The sequence below is a fragment of the Leopardus geoffroyi genome, chromosome C1 (assembly GCF_018350155.1).
Source record: "Leopardus geoffroyi isolate Oge1 chromosome C1, O.geoffroyi_Oge1_pat1.0, whole genome shotgun sequence".
NCBI lineage: Eukaryota > Metazoa > Chordata > Mammalia > Carnivora > Felidae > Leopardus > Leopardus geoffroyi.
The window spans coordinates 71,998,702-72,017,324 of record NC_059328.1 but is presented as its reverse complement, the minus strand read 5'-3'; the positions used below and the strand labels follow the sequence as shown (position 1 = coordinate 72,017,324).

Here is an 18,623-nt window from a genome sequence, read left to right as displayed (position 1 = left end):
TTATATAGGAGCTCAAATAGATATTGCAGAGGAGAAGAATCACAGCAGTTATGAATTGTGTTTCTGGGTCTCTGTAAATTTTAATATAATGGTTACATTTTCTTATTAATCATTTTGCTACAGGTTCATCTCCTAAACACACTCCAGAAACACACTGCTGCATAGTTTCAAATGGCCTTCTTAATTAGTTTCCAAGCTCTATTAGAATTAATAGCTATATCAAAGCATAGCACTTAAAAAAATTTTTTTAAGTTTATTTATTCTGAGAGAGAGAGAGAGAGTGAGAGAGAAAGCACACACAAGCAGGGGAGGGGCAGAGGGAAGGAGAGACAGAATCCCAAGCAGGCTCCAGGCCATTAGTACAGAGCCCAATGCAGGTCTCAAACTCATGAACCGTGAGTTCATGACCTGAGCTGAGATCAAGAGTTGGCCACTTAGCCAACTGTGCCATCCAGGTGCCCCCCAGAGCATAGCATTTTAAATAACATTTAAATAAATCCTAAAGGAGTTTTATCACACTTAGTAGTCTGTTCCCTTTCATGCCATTGTCACCAAAATCATCAAGAATCATTATACTTGTTCTTACAGAAGTATTTTCTAGACCATCCATTTATTTGTTAAAGGGGAGGATGTTGGTCCTCACTGTTTTAATGAGAAAAAACAATCACTTGAGTTAGGAGAAATTACAGAATGTTGTCACATAGGTTCAGGTAAGTAAAGTTACAATGTTTAGTGTCTGGGCTTGAGCCTTTTACTTCTAGCCAGTAAAGCCTCCAGGAATTTCTCTTTTGTTGTAAACAGTTAGAAAACTGGACCAATTATGTGAAACACTAGTTTTCAGACAATGTACAAGAAGAAGTATAGGACTGTGATCCTTAAAGGGATGGAAACAAATGAAGTGAGATGTCCGGTTGCCCCAGGTCACTGTCTAGAGTCAGTTTCCAGAGAGAGGGGGAACAGAACAGAGCCCAGGGATCTTGCTGAGTTCACAGGACAAAGATCAGAGTATGGGGAGATCAAGATGGTAGAATTTTCAGGACGAAGTACTGGGGGTGAGGGAGCTTCATGAAGAGAGCATTCTAGACATCTGCAGAATTGTTCCTTCAGTCTTGGGCTGCAAATTTATTAGTCTATGCATACTTAAGAGCAACTACTTAACACTGGAGAGAGAAACACTAGAAAATAGACCCAAAAATTCCTGGAACTCACAATACATGGGAATAGTTCATATTCATATCAGCCAGCGTAGAGAGATCTCAAAACATGTATATGAATGAGAGAGACAGACAGACAAAGGAGAGAGTCAGTAGTGCAAAGGGATCTTATGATCAGGATTGGAATAAATGGCCAGAGAAGTCAACATGGACAATGTAACCAGTGACCAGTGGGAATATGACCATTTCAGCTATGACAGTGCCAGTGATCAAGAATCTAGGACCATGGTGACATCATTGTATATCCTGGAATATTCCAGCACAAGACTCTCTATAAATGCTCAGTGTGAATGTTGCCTAGAAAGAAAGGTGGCAGGGTGCCCTAGTGGCTCAGTCAGTTAAGCGTCCGACTCTTGATCTCGGCTCAGGTCATGATTTCATAGTTTGTAAGCTTGATCCCCACATCTGACTCTGTGCTGGCATTGCAGAGCCTTCTTGGGATTCTCTCTCTCTCTCTCTCTCTCTCTCGCTCACTCCCCTTCTCTCTCTGCCCCTCCCATGCTCTTTCTCTCTCTCCCAAATAAATAAACTTTAAAAAAAGAAAAAAGAAAAAGGTAGAGAAGAAAAGGAAAGACCTGAATTTAACTTAGTTTAAATTTTAAATGATTAAGAAGTTACTGGATTTGACTACATGTATCTGAATTGTTTTCTGTCTCTAGAAAATGTGTTCAATTATAGGAAAATAAAATCATTTATATATAACAATTTGTAGTTTTTAAAATTGTCTACTGGCATATTATTTAATGTCATGGGACCTGATTGATCATCTTTGAAATAGGGAAAATAATATCAACCTCATACAACTGAATAAGATTTCAAAGGATAATTTATGGTGGCAGTGGGGGTGGGGGGACATTTATACATTTAGAAGAAAATTTCCAGTGTGAATGTTAGGTAAGCTTAGGTTTTCTTGGGTTATTTTGTGGGTTTTTAAAATTTTTTTTAATGTTTATTTTTGAGAGAGAGAGAGAGAGGCAGACTACAAGGGGGAGGGGCAGAGAGAGAGGGGGAGAGACAGAATTGGAAGTAAACTCCAGGCTCTGAGCTGTCAGCACAGAGCCCAACTTGGGGCTCAAACTCACAAACTGTGAGATCAGGACCTGAGCTGAAGACGAACACTTAACTGACTGAGCCACTCAGGCGCCCCAGGTTATTTTGTTTTTTATGTGAGCTCTACACCCAGCACAGGGCCTGGTTTCATGACCCCCAGATTAAGAAAGAGTCTCATGCTCCATGAGCCAGCCAGGTGCCCCCAGGCTTAGGTTTTTAAACCAATGTGATTTCTGTTATTTCAGGAGGCTTGCTCTGGCTACCATGAATATGATAACTTGAAGAAAGGAAGGCCATTAGGAGGAGACCAGTTAGGAGGCTTTGTTCAGACAACAGGGAATGAGGCCATATTTAGGAAATTGCCGTGTTTTGGGTTCAAGAGCCATTCCAATGGTACAAATGTGAAGAAGGGTAAGGAATTAGGGAGGAGTCAGAGATGACTCCAAGGTTACAGGCTTGATGACTAGGAGGACAAGGATGATATTAACTGCGTTCAAAAGTAAGGATGTCAGCAGGTTTGAGAAAAAGATGAGTTCAGTTTAAAGCACACTGAACATTGAGTACAAAGATGCCCTCCAGAAAAAGAAGTCAACAGTATTGTAATGGTTAAGAGTGAGGGTGTGGTGTGGCTCTGGAGGCAGACTCTTGGAAAAGTTACTTAAGCTTTCAGTGCCTCAGTTTCCTTTTGTGGAGAACAGTGGTGAAAATAGTGCATCCTTCATGGATTTGTTAGAAAGCTTGAATATAAAGTCATCCAGGAGGAATACTTAGAAAGGCACCATCTTTGAATGTAGCTACTTTGGCCACTGTTGGTGGGAGGATGGTACAAAGGGCGTGAAGAAAGGGCACTTCCCACTGCTGTGGATGACAAGAGATACAGCTCTGAACATTTAACTAGCTGGTGACTTTGAACAAGGGATTCAGCCAGACCTCAGTTCATGTGTGAAAATGAGGGATTAGGTAATTCTCTATAAGGCCTCTTAGAGCTCTTACCATTGTGTGATTGTGTTGAGGCTGAAAGTAAAATTTGTCACAGATAAACCATAATGGAAATAATTTATTCACAGATAATGGAGCAGTCAATGGTGTTCACCACATTTTTGAGTACCTGTGTGTCCATAAGTCATATTTTTGCATTTAAAGCACATTAGAAATTTAAACATGATAAAGGTAAAAAGCTTTTTGAAATTTGCCTCTGGAGATTTTTTTTTTTTTTTTAATTTAGAATTTCAACTGTGCATTGTTCTAGTGGCTTTTCTATTTACCTGTCACTGTAAATTTTCTGCAGAGTTTCTGGTAAATGTATGGAGTCTTCTCCTGTTATGCTTGGCTTAGTGATGTCACAAAATAGCTGTCTGGACGCTTACTTCATCTGCAAGAATAGGGTTTTTCATTTGCCAGGATTTCCACTTGTTAAAAAGAGTCTCAGTCTCCATAGACAGGGTATTAATTTGCTGTTTTTAGATAAGCCTTCTAGAGCAGAATGCAATCCTCTTCCCATTAGGTTACTAGAAATTTTTATTAATAGAAACTTGCTAAGCACATAAAGTTAAGATTTGCATGTGGCATACACAGGGGAAAGTTTATGAAGGAGGAGCTATAAGGAAAAGATACCAAAGAACTCCCTCTTAATAGCTTATACCTCCCCTATCATTTTACCTTTTAATAGGGGAGGTTTTCTTCACCCTTATTTTCTTTAACCCTTTCTGGTTTTCAAAATCTGATACCCACCCATATGTATTGAACAAAATCATTTTTCACTTATGTCCTTTTTAAATTACAATATGCAGAATATGGCTGAAATAATAGGATGAAGTCCAGTTAAGTCACCTATAAAAATCAGCCTATAAATTACTTTATTATCTCATATTCATGCTGAAAACTTTCTTCATATGACACGTGTTTAGTATTCACTTTAGATACATTTTCAAAATGTTCAGCTATCAGAATAAGAAATCAAATACAAAAACTGTATCACAGTTTATACTACATATTTTCCAGTTTTTCATGTGAGTAGGCTTCAAATATTAATAAGAGGAAGAGAGGTTGTTAACTTATTTGGGAAGCCAAATATTCAATTCTCAGATTACTCAAAGGTCTTATTGTACATGGGTGTGTATGTATCATGTATGTATGTTGGCGAGGAGGGAGTTATGTTTTGCTTTGGGAAAGAACCGTTTAGGGAAAATCTGGCAGACACTGTAAATAGCTATGATTTAAAATTTTTTCTTATCAGTTGAAAAATACCTGGGCCACTAACTGTGCATTGTTTGGAAACTTGTAAAAATGTGCCCACCTGGATAATGTCACAGAGGGCTATGGTCCCCACTCTTGTCTTCCGATGCCAAGCCACATGTATTCTGTAATCTTGGTTTTGTCAGATGACAGATGCTTCCTCCTTTCGTGCCACAAAAAGTGAAATTCCAACTAATATGAAAACTTTATAAATGAAATCTGGTAATTGTACTTGAGTCTAAGAAGACAATTTAAATTTATATGTATATATAATTAATTATGTATTAATTATTTTCAAACTGTTTAAGTAGAAACTATTTTACATTAGTAGTCTTAACATTGACTTTTTGTCTTAAAAAATTTTTACTGAGTCAGGAATCTTGTTATAGTGTAAACATGGGCCTTGGGTCCTAAGTCCTGCTTTTGCCCCTATGACTGAGAAAAGTTAATTAAACCTAATGGAACTTGGTCCCTTGATCTGTATGACTGCTAAGACCTCTTCTGATTTTAATAGTCCATGATTCTATAAGTTATATGATGTGCTAGTTTCTTTCCATTTAATTCTCCAGTTCAGAAATTTATCACACATATATCTGCATCTAGCTTTGACATCTATTAGGTGACCTATTAGGTGATCAATAAATATTTATTAAAGTAATGGTATGTGTATTTTGCTGTTTCTGATGGGTTGTGAAATTACTGTAATTTCACAGCTTTTTATATCGAGCTGTTACTCATCTTTATTTTTGCTGATATTATTGCTGCTTTAACATTTACTTACTCTCTGCCATAGTTTTGTGCATGATGTAGAGTTGTTTTTATGTGTTTCAGAGAGGAAGCTGGAGGAAAAACTCTTTCACTACACCTAATCTTAGTCACCCTAAAAAGATAGATACAAATACTGTCATAATCGTAAAATAATCCAGAAAGTAAAGTTTACTTTTATTCAGCTTGACTTTACTAGTGAGGAAAACAAAAAACAAAACAAAACAAAAACATTCTGTTACTGGCCAGTTGCCCTATGGAAAGAAATTGGAGATACCCATCCTTTCTTCTAAGGCTCTTAGATGGATATACTGAATAGAAAAAAAATACTACAGGATATAAATTGTTTCCTGTATAATATAAGAATTTTTAAATTAAAACATTTGTTCCCTTAACTTTGATTTTTTTTTCCATCATAGATTTTCAATCAGTCTTTAAATGAGGGATAAACTATTTAACTCAGTCATCAGATAGTACACATAGTGTATTAGTTCTTTAAAAATGCCTAGTTCTATGGGATATATATTCAGCTTCATATATTTTCAGTATTTAACACTAACACCACAGTGGCTTAATATCCCATTTGTAATGCAGAGAGAGTTAATGAGTTATGCTAGTAAAAAGCAAACTTTAAAGCATTTTATACATTTCATATTATTATTTGTTCTGAGAGACTAACTCAAGATTTATAGGGTTCAATTTTGAACCTCAGAATAAATAAAGAGAAGGGAAGCCAAAACTTCCCTGGTGTTGAGGAAAAACCCTTGCTTTCTAACTTCCTATGAATGGCAGTATTGTTCCCCACAGTATAGGGGAGCCGGGACCTTGCCATTCCATACTAAGGCTTGTTTTTATTTTTAAGGAATGTCGGAAAATTGTGGAAATGAATGTTTTTTCTTTTTCTTCTTTCCTTAATACCTCATGGATCCTGACCTTTTCCTTTAAACTGGTTTAGTATGTGTTTCCTTTAAAACTGGTCACTGACCCAAAAATAAGTTTTTCTTTTTCCATGATCTTCTCTAAAGAATTCTGTTAATAGCACACTAAACTGGATTACAAACTTACTGAATAAGTGCTTTGAATTCTGGGCAACCTTGGAATAAAGGGCACAGAAAGAGTAATACTGCATAAAACAAAACTGAGCAAGTTAGTATAAAGGAAAGGAATGCAACTGTATGGTTGATGTGATCAACATCTTCTAGTAGGTTTATTAGCAATTTAATGGAATATGGTTATTCAAGCATAATAATAGCCTCAGTTGAAATGTCTGCTCTGCTCTTTTTCCCATACACTTTGGAATGAGTCGAATGTGACAGTTGAGCTTTCAACAAGCTTCATGAATTTTAAATCCTTTTGAGTCATAAAATGGGTTACATGGCATGTAGTCAGTGTGGACAAGGAGTTGGCAGCCTCGCTGGGTGTTATGGGATATCAGGTGTCTTCAACATACTGAAGACCTGGTTCACTAGGTGCATTCAGAGGTCTGCTCTGCATATCCACAAAGAACAGAGGACCTCTTTCTGTCCAACATTTAATAATTAATTATTTTGCAATTGTAAGGTTACTTTCCCAGCAATTGGTTCAAGACTTAAACTTCATGTCATCACAGAAGAAAATCTTTACTACTGTCTCAGAACAAATTATTTTGGGGCAGCTAAATATTTCTATGTTTGTTTCCTTCTCCTGTCTGATTCATGTATATTTAAAGAAGAAAACCTCTGTGAATTGTGACATGGATTTGTACCCTCAAATTTTAACACATATCCTAATTGGTCCTAAAGTTATTCTCAATTTCTGTTACCACTGTAAAAATCTGATTCTTTGCTTAGGGATAAAAGTATTGAAATAATCTGAAATTCAATACAGGGAGCTTTACTATTTGTATCTGGAGCTACCTTACAACAAAAGTCTGTTTTCCGAAGATAATTTTTCAGGAAGTCCATTTTAAAGCAATCTCAACTTGAAGTGTGAGTTCATTTTTAAACTACCTTATAACAGTGCCCCATATTTTATTTAAATGTGGCATGTGGGTTCTTCTAGTGTAATTTTATAATAGCATGAGGAAAAAAACAATTTCCTTAACAATTTCCGATAGGAAATTTTGGAAGTTTATGTGACAGATTATTAGTAGTGGTATCTATACATGGTGTTGGGATTACAAGAATTTTTAATGGTTTTATTTTTACTGATCTGTAATTTCTAATTTTTTCTGCATAGAATGTGTGGGATGGGATGTACTACCTTTTTCATCTTGAGTCTAGGGAGAGTGGGTTTTACAGAGACCACTCAGAGTTGATAGATATTCCCTGCATTTGGGAAATGCCCTGGGCACTGCTCTAGGAGATCTGAAGAGCAAGAAACTCAGTGACTAACGGCTTAGATACGGAGCCAAGAAATTGCTGCTTTGTTGGGCACAGATACACTGCCAGAGTTTGTGGAAGTGTTTTCATGGACTAGAAATGTAGGAGCTAAAGCTAGGCTGGGGCTGTTTCAAGTCCAGTCCAAAGGTATAGATAGCTTGGTATACCAAGCAAGGTAGCCCCACAGTGAGAGCCTGAATGGAGCAAACCACCAGTGAACTAGGGGTTGGTAACTCAGGCAAAAAAGACTTCTGAAATGCGGCTACAAGTGGTCTGCTCTTCCTTACCCAGAGTCACATTAGTACTTGAATGTTTAGAATAGTAGAAAGCATGCATTGACGAGCCATGTCCTCTATGCATAGATCTGCCTTGGCATCTGCCTCGGGAGTGATTACCACAGTTGTAGATAGGTAGACAGAGTTTTAGGCATTCAGCTTTTTCCACCAGTGACAACAATCATTATCCACTGACCAAGCAGGGCCCTAAGTCATTTTTGCATATTTCCTTTTAGCCTTTGTTAACAATCATACTTATAAAAAAAATGTTGCAATCTAGTTTTTTGCATAGTCTTCTAACTGCTAAATTTATCCATGTTCTTATTCTTAGAAGTATCTCTTCGTTTCTCCCTGGGTATTTATAAGGATATGCTTCATTCAGTTCATTGCACAAATTCTAAATGACATTAGTCACTAAAGAGACAGTATGTGAAATTACGCTCTTAAGATCTGAAAGAGTTAATCTACTTTTCAGAGTTCCTGAGGTACTATCTGAGAGAAGCTGAAGCAACAAGAAAATCTGGCTAACTATATAATGTCAACAAGAAATACTTAAGGAGTATATTTGCATAATACTAAAATACATTTAGCTTTGTGTTTAGCATAAACATTACTGTGTTCACTTGGTATTTACTTCAAGATCTGAGTGTCAACTTATGTGATACTAAATTTAGTTCAGATACATTCGAAAACTTTACAAACTATACCCACTATTAAACAAAGTGGTTTTTGCCAACAGATTGTGTGCTTTGTTAGGCTATAAGCTTTGTACATTTTATAATAAGCACATTCCTGTTGTGAAATGGAATGCGTCTGATCCATAATAAATCTAGTTGAGAGACAATGGAACTTAGCCAGCTCAGCCCTGGTTCAAGGAAAAAGACAATAAATAGGGGTAATGACATTTATGAGAATCTAATTTCATCATGCACTGCCTCATAAGAAGAGAATCTAGATGGCTTTAAGGTTATTGTACTTTGAGAATTACTCAAAACCAGATACAAAGTGCCTTCCATCTTATAGAAGGGACTAGTAGCTATTCCTCAGATAAATGTTTTATTTAAAAGTTAGTTAATACTCAGTGATAATTGGAAACATAAATAAACTTTTTCTTAAAAAAAAGAAAATCATAAGGATAAGAATTTTACCATATTTTTCCCTAAAACAATTTGGGAAAGGCAAAACTCACCAGCTAGACAATAATTAGTTTTCCTTGGTAAAACGTTGACTGGAATGTTTCTATTAGGAAAATATTATCAAACTGTTCCAGTCTCAGTCCAGCCAAGGATGCCCAGATTTGATAACAGAGAAGAAAAATTATTCACTATTTTTGTTACCACTATGTTAAAATTTGGACAGCTGTCAAAAACAAGAACAATTTCTTGAAAGTAGCCATTTTGTACAACTATGGTTGGAAATAAGCCTTTACTTAATATTCATAAGCATACAAATATTCAGCTGGTGGTTTTTCAGTAACACATTTTAAATAAGCTCTAGGAGAAGCAAATGTTTGAACATATGACAAAGGGTGAATATTTACAAAATCACTTGCCATGCTCCAGCCAGGAATCAGAAGGCAACTTCTCAGAATGAATTACTATGTCCTCTACTAACAATGACTGGAGCCTGTCACAGCCATTGCTAATGAAGGCTTCAATCAAAACACATAAAATAGTCTAGGACTAGGAAGGAAAAAAGAAAAGCAGTATTCCCAAAAAAATCATCCCAGCATTCCAAAAACCATCCTGAATATTGTGTTCAAATACTGGGCAATGTGGTACAGTTAAAAAAGCACCAGCTTTGTACCAGTTGTGAAGAAAATTAGTTTCAATTGGTAAAAAATTAGTAAGTACAATACTTTTAAAAGGTATTCAGCCTTATTCATTTTTAGCACATACAGCAGTCATTTAGAATATACTAATGGTTTCTAAATTATATCAAACCAGATACAAATCACTTGAATAATTGAATAAGAGTATTTTAATTAGCACAGCAAGCATCCATTTAGTCCTATAGTTGCTTTGGTATGAATTATTTTGGACTAATTGATCTAAAATGTGTTTGAAAGTTGTTCTTCCTATAGCCTTGCTAACTCTATTTGCTTAATGAACTTCACCCTGTCGCCTGTTCAAAGTGATCACAATTCCAAAATTGATGGTTTCTGAAAGAATGAAATCTTATACCACTGTTCTTTTATAGCTTCCACAAAATTGAATCTAACAAAAAACATACCGATGTTTAACAAGTATAGCACTTGAAGCCTTAACATACATTACATCCAGAAAGTTCATTTCAATCCACATGTGTTCCAGACCCTTTATCCTGGTGGTATCTGTGCAGTCATAATGTATGTGCATTAAATAGTCTTTTCCTGCCAAAGGGGGATTATTCCTTCCATTGCTGCAAACAGCCACCATATTGTGCAACAGCAATGGCTCAAAAATATCTCCAAGAGTCTGTTTCTTGGAATACAGTTGTTAAGAGGAATTGTCAAGGCCAGATTTCTCACATCACTTCCTGCAGAACATAGTTTGAGATAGTTCTAATTTCCTTTGGTTTAAATACTGTTTTTATGTCTTACTTCCAGTTCTGACTACCCTCCCAGAAATCTAGATTAATATAGTCAAATGTGTTGATCTCTCCATATCTAGAATATCTGGAAGATATTTCAGAATCAACTTAGCTAAAACAGAACTCATATTTTCTCCCTAGATTTGTTCCTTTCCTCTGACTTTACTGTATCAGAAATTAGTACCATCATCCACCCAATTGCTCAAGACAAAAATCTAAATAATTTTTGATTTTTTTTTTTTGCTTCACTCCCATATCTAATCTATCAGCAAGTCCTGTCACCTCTCCTTCAAAACACATTGCAAATTCTTCCCATTTTTTTTGTCTCCACTATCATCACCTTGTCCAAGCCACCATTATATTTTGCTTAGACTACTACAAATGCCTCTCAGCTAAATTCTCTGCTTCCATTCTTGCCTTCCAATACATTTTCCACAAAGCAGCTAGCCAGAATTATCTTTGTAAATTAGATTATGCCACTCTCCTCCTTCAAATTTCCAGTGGCTTCTAATAACACTTAAAATTCTAACCCTTTATGCTAGTTTACTAAGTTTGGTATGGTCTGTTCCCTGCCTACATCCCCAGTGTTATCTACCACCTTGCTGTATTAGTTTTCTAGAGTTGCCATAAGAAAGTACCACCCAGTGGCTTAAATAATAGAAATTTATTTTCTCACAATTCTGGAGCCTAGAAATCTGAGATCAAGGTATGGGCCAGGTTGTTTCTCCTGAGGCCTCTCTCTTTGAGTTGCAGATAGCTACCTTCTCCCTATGTTTTTACATAGTGTCACCTTTGTACCTGTATACTTCCTAATCTCTTTTTATAAGGATACCAGTCATTGGATTAGGACCCACACTAATGGCCTCATTTTAACTTAATTACCTCTTTTAAGACCTTAATACAATAACATTCTGAGATACTGGGGGTAAAGACTTTAACATATGAATGGCGGGGGAGGGTGGGGGAGAGTTCATCTCATAACACTTGTCCTATCCATTTAGCTCCATACTGACTATCTTTCTGTTCCTTGAACAAATTAAGCTTGTTCCTATCTTAAGACTTGCACTGGCTCTTGTTAGAACATTCTTCTCCCTGATGGCAACAGTGTTGGTCCTCTTGGTCGACACATACATGTCACATGTTCGGAAAGGCTATTCCTGAGCTCCCAATCTAGCCCATTCATTTTACAGGCATACTTCAGAGATGTGGCACGTTCAGCTTCACATCACAATACAGTAAGCCAATTGAATTTTTTGGTTTCCCAGTGCATATAAAAGTTATGTTTATATTATACTGTAGTCTAATAAGTGTGTGATACCATTATGCGTAAAAAATATGCATACTTTAATTGAAAAATATATTATTGCTAAGAAAAAACTGCTAGCCATCATCTGTGCTTTCAGTGGGTCATAGTCTTTTTGCTGGAGGAGGATCTTGCCTCCATGTTGATGGCTGCTGACTGATCAGGGTGATGGTTGCTGAAGGTTAGGATAGCTGTGGTAATTTCTCAAAATAAGACAGAAATGAAGTTTGCAGCATTGATCATCTCTTCCTTTCACCAACAATTTCTCTGAGCATGTGATGCTGTTTGATAGCATTTTATGGACAGTAGAACTTTCAAAATTGGAATCTATCCTCTCAAACCCTGTGTCTGCTTTATCAACTAAGTGTATGTAGGGCGCCTGGGTGGCGCAGTCAGTTAAGCGTCCGACTTCAGCCAGGTCACGATCTCGCGGTCCGTGAGTTTGAGCCCTGCGTCAGGCTCTGGGCTGATGGCTCAGAGCCTGGAGCCTGTTTCCGATTCTGTGTCTCCCTCTCTCTCTGACCCTCCCCCGTTCATGCTCTGTCTCTCTCTGTCCCAAAAATAAACATTGAAAAAAATAAAAAAAATAAAAAATAAAACAATTAAGTGTATGTAATATTCTAAATCCTCTGTTGTCATTTCAACAGTCTTCACAGTATCTTCACCAGAAGTAGATTCCATCTCAAGAAACCACTTTCTTTGCTCATCCATAAGAAACAACTCCTCATCCGTACAAGTTTTGTCATGAGATTGCAGCCATTCAGTCACATCTTCAGGCTCCACTTCTAATTCTAGTTCTCTTGCTATTTCCACCACATCCACCACCATTACTGAAATTTTTAGCCCCTCCAAGTTATCAATGAGAGTTGAAACCAGCATCTTCCAAATTCCTGTTAATATTGATATTTTTACCCTTTTTTCACGAATCACAATGTTCTTAATGGCATTTAATGTAGTTAATCCTTTCCAGAAGGTTTTCAATATATTTTGAAAACCTATTTTGAAAATATATTTTGATCCCATCAGAGGGATCGCTATCTTTGGCAGCTGTAGCCTTACAAAATGTATTTTTTAAATAATAAGACTTGAAAGTCAAAGTTATTTGTGGATCCATGAACTGCAGAATGGATGTTGTGTTTCGCAAGCATGAAAACCATATTAACCAATTTGACAATAAGTTATATTAAAAAAATAATAAAATTTTAAAAAATGTTTCTTCACTTTTGAAAAAGAAAAAAAAAGAAAACCATATTAATCTCATTGTCCATCTCCATCAGAGCTCCTGGGTGAACAGGTGCATTGTTAATAAGCAATAATTTTTTTAAAAGAGTCTTTTTTTCTGAGCAGTAGATCTTAGTAGTGGGTTTAAAATATTCAGTAAGTCATGTCTTAAACAGATGTGCCATCATCCAGGCTTTATTGTTCCATTTATAGAGCATGGGCAGAATATATTTAGCATAATTCTTACGAGCCCTAAAATCTTCAGAATGGTACATGTAACTGGCTTCAACTACAAGTCATCAGCTGCATTGGCCCCTAGTAAGACAGCCTCTCCTTTGAACTTTTGAAGCCAGGCATTGACTTCTCTAGCTAAGAAAGTCCTAGCTGACATCTTTTTCCAATAAGCTATTTCATCTGCACTGAAAATCTGTTGTTTGGTGTAGCCACCTTCATTAATTATCTTAGCTGGATCTTCTGGATAACTTACTGCAGCTTCTATATCAGCACTTGCTGCTTCATCTTGCACTTTTATGTTATGGGGAAGCCTTCTTTCCATAAACCTCATGAACCCACCTCTGCTGGCTTCAGACTTTCCTCCTCCAGCTTTCTTACCTCTCCTAGCCTTCAGGGAATTGAAGAGAGTTGGGGCCTTGCTCTGGATTAGGCTTTGGTTTAAGGGAATGTTGTGGCTGGTTTGATCTTCCATCCAAACCACTGAAAGTCTCCATATCAACAATAAGGCTGTTTTGCTTTCCTTTCATTTGTGTTCACTGGAGTAGCACTTTTAATTTCCTTCAAGAACTTTTTCTTTGCATTCACAACTTGGCTAACTGGGTGGTACAACAGGCCTAGCTTTCTGCCTCTCTTGGCTTTAGACATGCCTTCCTCACTAAGCTTAATCATTTCTACCTTTCGATTTAAAGTGAGATGTGTGATTCTGCCTTTCACTTGAACACTTAGAGACCCTTGTAGAGTTATTGATTGGTCTGATTTCAGTATTGTTGTGTCTCAAGGAATAGGGAGGTCTGAGGAGAAGAGAAATGGGGAAACAGCCGGTCAGTGGAACAGTCAGAACACACAGAACATTTATTAAGTTCACCATCATATATGGTGCGTTTCGTGGCTTCCCAAAACAATTACAGTAGTGACATCAAAGATCACTGATCATAGATTACAGTAACAAATATAATAATTATGAAAAATTTTGAAGTATTATAGGAATTACAAAAATGTGACACAGAGACACAAAATGAACAAATGTTCTTGGTAAAACAGCACTGATAGACTTGCTCGATGCAGGGTTGCCACAAGCCTTCAATTTATAAAAAAATGGAATAGAAGTGAAGCAAAATAAACTACCATAAAAAGGGGTATGCCTGTATATCACATTCCCTGAATTCTCTGCCTAGTACCTACTACTACTTAATATTTTTTCCTATTTATTATTTATGATCTATCTCTTCATATCCCCACCAGAATATACACAAACATCTTCTCTCTTCACTGATGTGTTTCTAGGACCTAGAATAGTGCCAGATGTGTTAAAAATGTTGAATCAATATTATTGAATGACCAGAAAAATGAATGAAATTATTAGAGAAGGTAAAGAGAAGAGTGGCAGTTCAGTTAGTGATTATTGTGACAAATAGACCAAGGATGGTTTTCTCACTTGGGGGTCTTTAGAAATAAGATGAATCTGCTTACCCTTGAAATGTTGTAAGAGCTGTCTAGAAGAGGTCACCTCGCCTTGCTACTATGCCTTAGCTAGACAAAGTGGATATTTTTAAAGGAAGCATAAGTTTATTATAACATTTCTAGAAATTATGTGTAACTTGCAGAGTTTTTCAGCTACTCATTCACTAAACATATGGAGAATCTATTGTGGCCAGATCTTTTGTTAGTAGAGTGCCCTGGGAAACATGGCAGCACACAGAAGGCATATGTAACCCAGCCAGGGCCTGCAGTTGGCGTGGGCCCAAGAGTCTCTTGGAAGGCTTCTAAGGCAGCTTAATACCTACAAGGTATTAATTGTGTTCTGGACATACAAAATATTTGTCACGGTTTACCCCTGTTTGCCTTTATAATGGCAGCTTGCAGCTTCTCTGAATTTACAAAAAATTATGGGCCCTTCAAGCTCTATGTCTGGTGCTTATTTTGAATAATAATTCAAAAGGGAATTTTGGGAAAATTCCTTTAAAATTTTAGAACCTTGTCAGTTCCCTAGTTTTTAACATACTAGATTTTGCAAACCTTTTGGCAGCTGACACTTATTTTTAGTTGGTATTTGGTGGTAAATCATATTTCTGTTTGTTGTCTGCAGATAGAATGTCAGTGGCTCTTAGACATTCAGTATGTTATCGTCAACAAGGAAATGGGCCACTTGAATTAGTGCATTATATGTCAGGAGAGTGAAAAGACCAGCGGAGCTTCTGCCTTGTTTTTCATTTTAAAAGTTAAATGTTGCTTCCAGGCTTCTTCTGGGAAACTCTCATGTTGGCATCTTTATCAAGGGGCCTCTGTTGTGTGTGTGTGTGTGTGTGTGTGTGTGTGTGTGTGTGTGTGTGTGTTTTGAGTTTTGGGGTTTTCTTTTTTCTTTTACAATAGTTGACACACATGTTATATTAGTTTCAGGTGTACAACTCAGTCATTTGACAAGTTTATACATTATGCTATGTCCACCACAAGTATAGTTACCATCTGTCCCATTACGTCCCTGTTAGTGTCATTGACTCTTCCTTTCATTCCCATGATGTACTCATTCTATAACTCAAGGTCTGTATCTCCCTCTTCCTTTCATCCATTTTGCCCCATCCTGCCACCTCCCTTACCTCTGGCAACCGTCGATTTTTTCTCTGTACTTATAGTCCTGATTCTGCTTTTTGTTTATTCAATTTTTTAGGTTTTGTTTATGAGTGGAATCATACGGTATTCGTCATTTTCAGTCTGACCTATTTCACTTAGCATAATTCTCTCTAGGTCCACCCATGCTGTTTCGAATGGTGCAGTCTCATCCTTTTTTATGGCATGTTTGATTTTATGTGTGTGCACGCACACGTGCATACCACATTTTCCTTATCCACTCATCTATTGATGGATACTTAGGTGGCTTCTATGTCTAGGCTATTGTAAATAATGCTGCAATAAATGTAGATGTGCATATATCTTTTTGAGTAAGTGCTGTGATTTTCCCTGAGTAAATATCCATTAGTGGAATTATTGGATCATATGGTATTTCTATTTTTAATTTTTTGAGGAACCTCTATACTGTTTTCCACAGTGGCTTTACCCTTTTACATTCCCACCAATAGTGCACAGGGTTCCTTTTTCCTCCACATCCTCACCAACACTTGTTTCTTGTCTTCTTGATTTTAGCCATTCTAACAGGTGTGAGGTGATATCTCATTGTGGTTTTGACTTGCCTATCTCTGATGATCAGTGATGGTGAGCATTTTTTCATGTGTCTGTTGGCCATCTGTATGTCTTCTTTAGAAAAATACCTATTCAGGTCCTCTGCTCATTTTTAATTTTTTTTAATTTAAGTTTTTATTTAAATTCCAGTTAGTTAACATACAGTGTAATGTTAGTTTCAAATGTACTATATAGTGATTCAACACTTCCATACATCCTCTGATGCTCCTTACAAGTGCACTCCTAAATCCCCTTCACCTATTTAAACCAACTCCCCTCTGGTAACCATCAGTTTGTTCTCTATAGTTAAGAGTCTGTTTCTTGGTTTGCTTCTCTCTCTCTCTCTCTCTCTCTCTCTCGCTCGCTCTCTTTTTCCCTTTGTTCATTTGTTTTGTTTCTTAAATTCCACGTACGATTGAAATCATATGGTTTTTGTCTTTCTCTGACTGACTTTGTTTAGCATAATATTCTCTAGCTTCATCCACGTTGCTACAAATGGCAAGATTTCGTTTTTTATGGCTAATATTCCATTGTATATATACCACATCTTCTTTATGCATTCATCAATCGATGGATACTTGAGCTCTCTCCATAGTTTGGCTATTGCTGTGTGTAGCCCTGTATCCCTTTGAGTTAGTATTTTTGTATTCTTTGGGTAAACACCTAGTAGTGCCATTGCTGGATCATACGGTAGTTCTATTTTTAACTTTCTGAAGAACCTCCATATTGTTTTCCAGAGTGGCTGCAATGGTACCCATTTTTTAATAGAATTATTTGGTTCCTTGATGTTGAGTTGTATAAACTCTGTATATATTTTGGATATTGACCCCTTATCAGATATATCATTTGAAAATATCTTCTCCCATTCAGTAGGTTGTCTTTTTGTTTTGTTTGTGGTTTCCTTTGATGTGAAAAAGCTTTTTATTTTAGTGTAGTCCCAATAGTGTGTTTTTGCTTTTGTTTCCCTTGACTTAGAAGACCTATCTAGAAAAATATTGCTATGGCTTATGTCAAAGTTATTTATTACTGTCTGTGTTCTCTTCTAGGATTTATATGGTTTCAGGTCTCATGTTTAGGCCTTTAATACATTTGATTTTATTTTTGTGTATGGTGTTAAAAGTAATCCAGTTTCATTCTTGTATGTGCAGGTTTCCAGTTTCTGGGAGGGGCCTTTGAATATCTATAACTTTCCAGATAATGAGAGCACTCGTTCCCAGTTTTCTTCAGAGATGTTTTGTTTTAAGATTTTGTACCCCCCTCCTTCTTTTATAAATGTTTTTATTTTTATTTTTATTTTTGAGAGAGAGAGCATGCAGAGGGGCAGAGAGAGAGGGAGACACAGAATCTGAAGCAGGCTCCAGGCTCTGAGCTGTCAGCACAGAGCCCAATGCGGGGTTCAAACTTGTGAGCCACGAGACCATGACCTGGATTGAAGTCAGATGCTCAATTGACTGAGCTAACCAGGAGCCCCATTGTTTTGTTTTGTTTTGTTTTGTTTTGTTTTGTGTTGTGTTGTTTTAAGTAGGCTTCATGCCCAGTGTGGAGCCCAATACAGAGCTTGAACTCATGATCCTGAGATCACAAGTCGGATGCTTAACTAACTGAGCCACCTAGGCGCCCCTTCAGAGCTGTTTTTAATCTTTCCTGTGTACTCTGGCCCTATCAGTTTTCCTTCTGCATTTCTGCCAAACCTTTGCATTCACATGTCCTCCAGATCTGAGCACTGGTTCAGAGATGAGAGTGTCAGAACATCAATTTCCCACTCTGACATACGGAGCTATAACAATTATGCTTAATCTAAAGAATTGAGGCAAGGGGCGCCTGGGTGGCGCAGTCGGTTAAGCGTCCGACTTCAGCCAGGTCACGATCTCGCGGTCCGTGAGTTCGAGCCCCGCGTCAGGCTCTGGGCTGATGGCTCAGGGCCTGGAGCCTGTTTCCGATTCTGTGTCTCCCTCTCTCTCTGCCCCTCCCTCGTTCATGCTCTGTCTCTCTCTGTCCCAAAAATAAATAAACGTTGAAAAATAAATAAATAAATAAATTCTAAAAAAAAATAAAATTAAAAAAAATTAAAAAATAAAGAATTGAGGCAGTATAATACTTCTTTTTGGCTTTAAAAGTTATTATTTACAATCTGCTTTCTTCTATAAATAGGATGGTCTTAGTGTCACTAATGGCATTTAGTCAAAATTCTTGTCAGCCACAATAACGCTTATTATCAGTT

General features: G+C 37.0%; 1 protein-coding gene across 19 annotated transcripts in view; it reads left to right on the top strand.

The window, feature by feature from the left end:
• DDAH1 (dimethylarginine dimethylaminohydrolase 1) overlaps positions 1 to 18,623 on the top strand; it is a 246,140-nt gene that overhangs the window by 175,743 nt on the left and 51,774 nt on the right. For 2 of the 19 annotated variants that reach the window (XM_045478099.1, XM_045478115.1), the window contains exon 2: positions 3,332 to 3,382. The exons of the other annotated variants lie outside the window; for them this stretch is intronic. In XM_045478099.1, the coding sequence (XP_045334055.1) occupies positions 3,332 to 3,382 (51 nt within the window). The remainder of the gene's footprint in view (positions 1 to 3,331; positions 3,383 to 18,623) is intronic. 19 annotated transcript variants of the gene reach the window in all.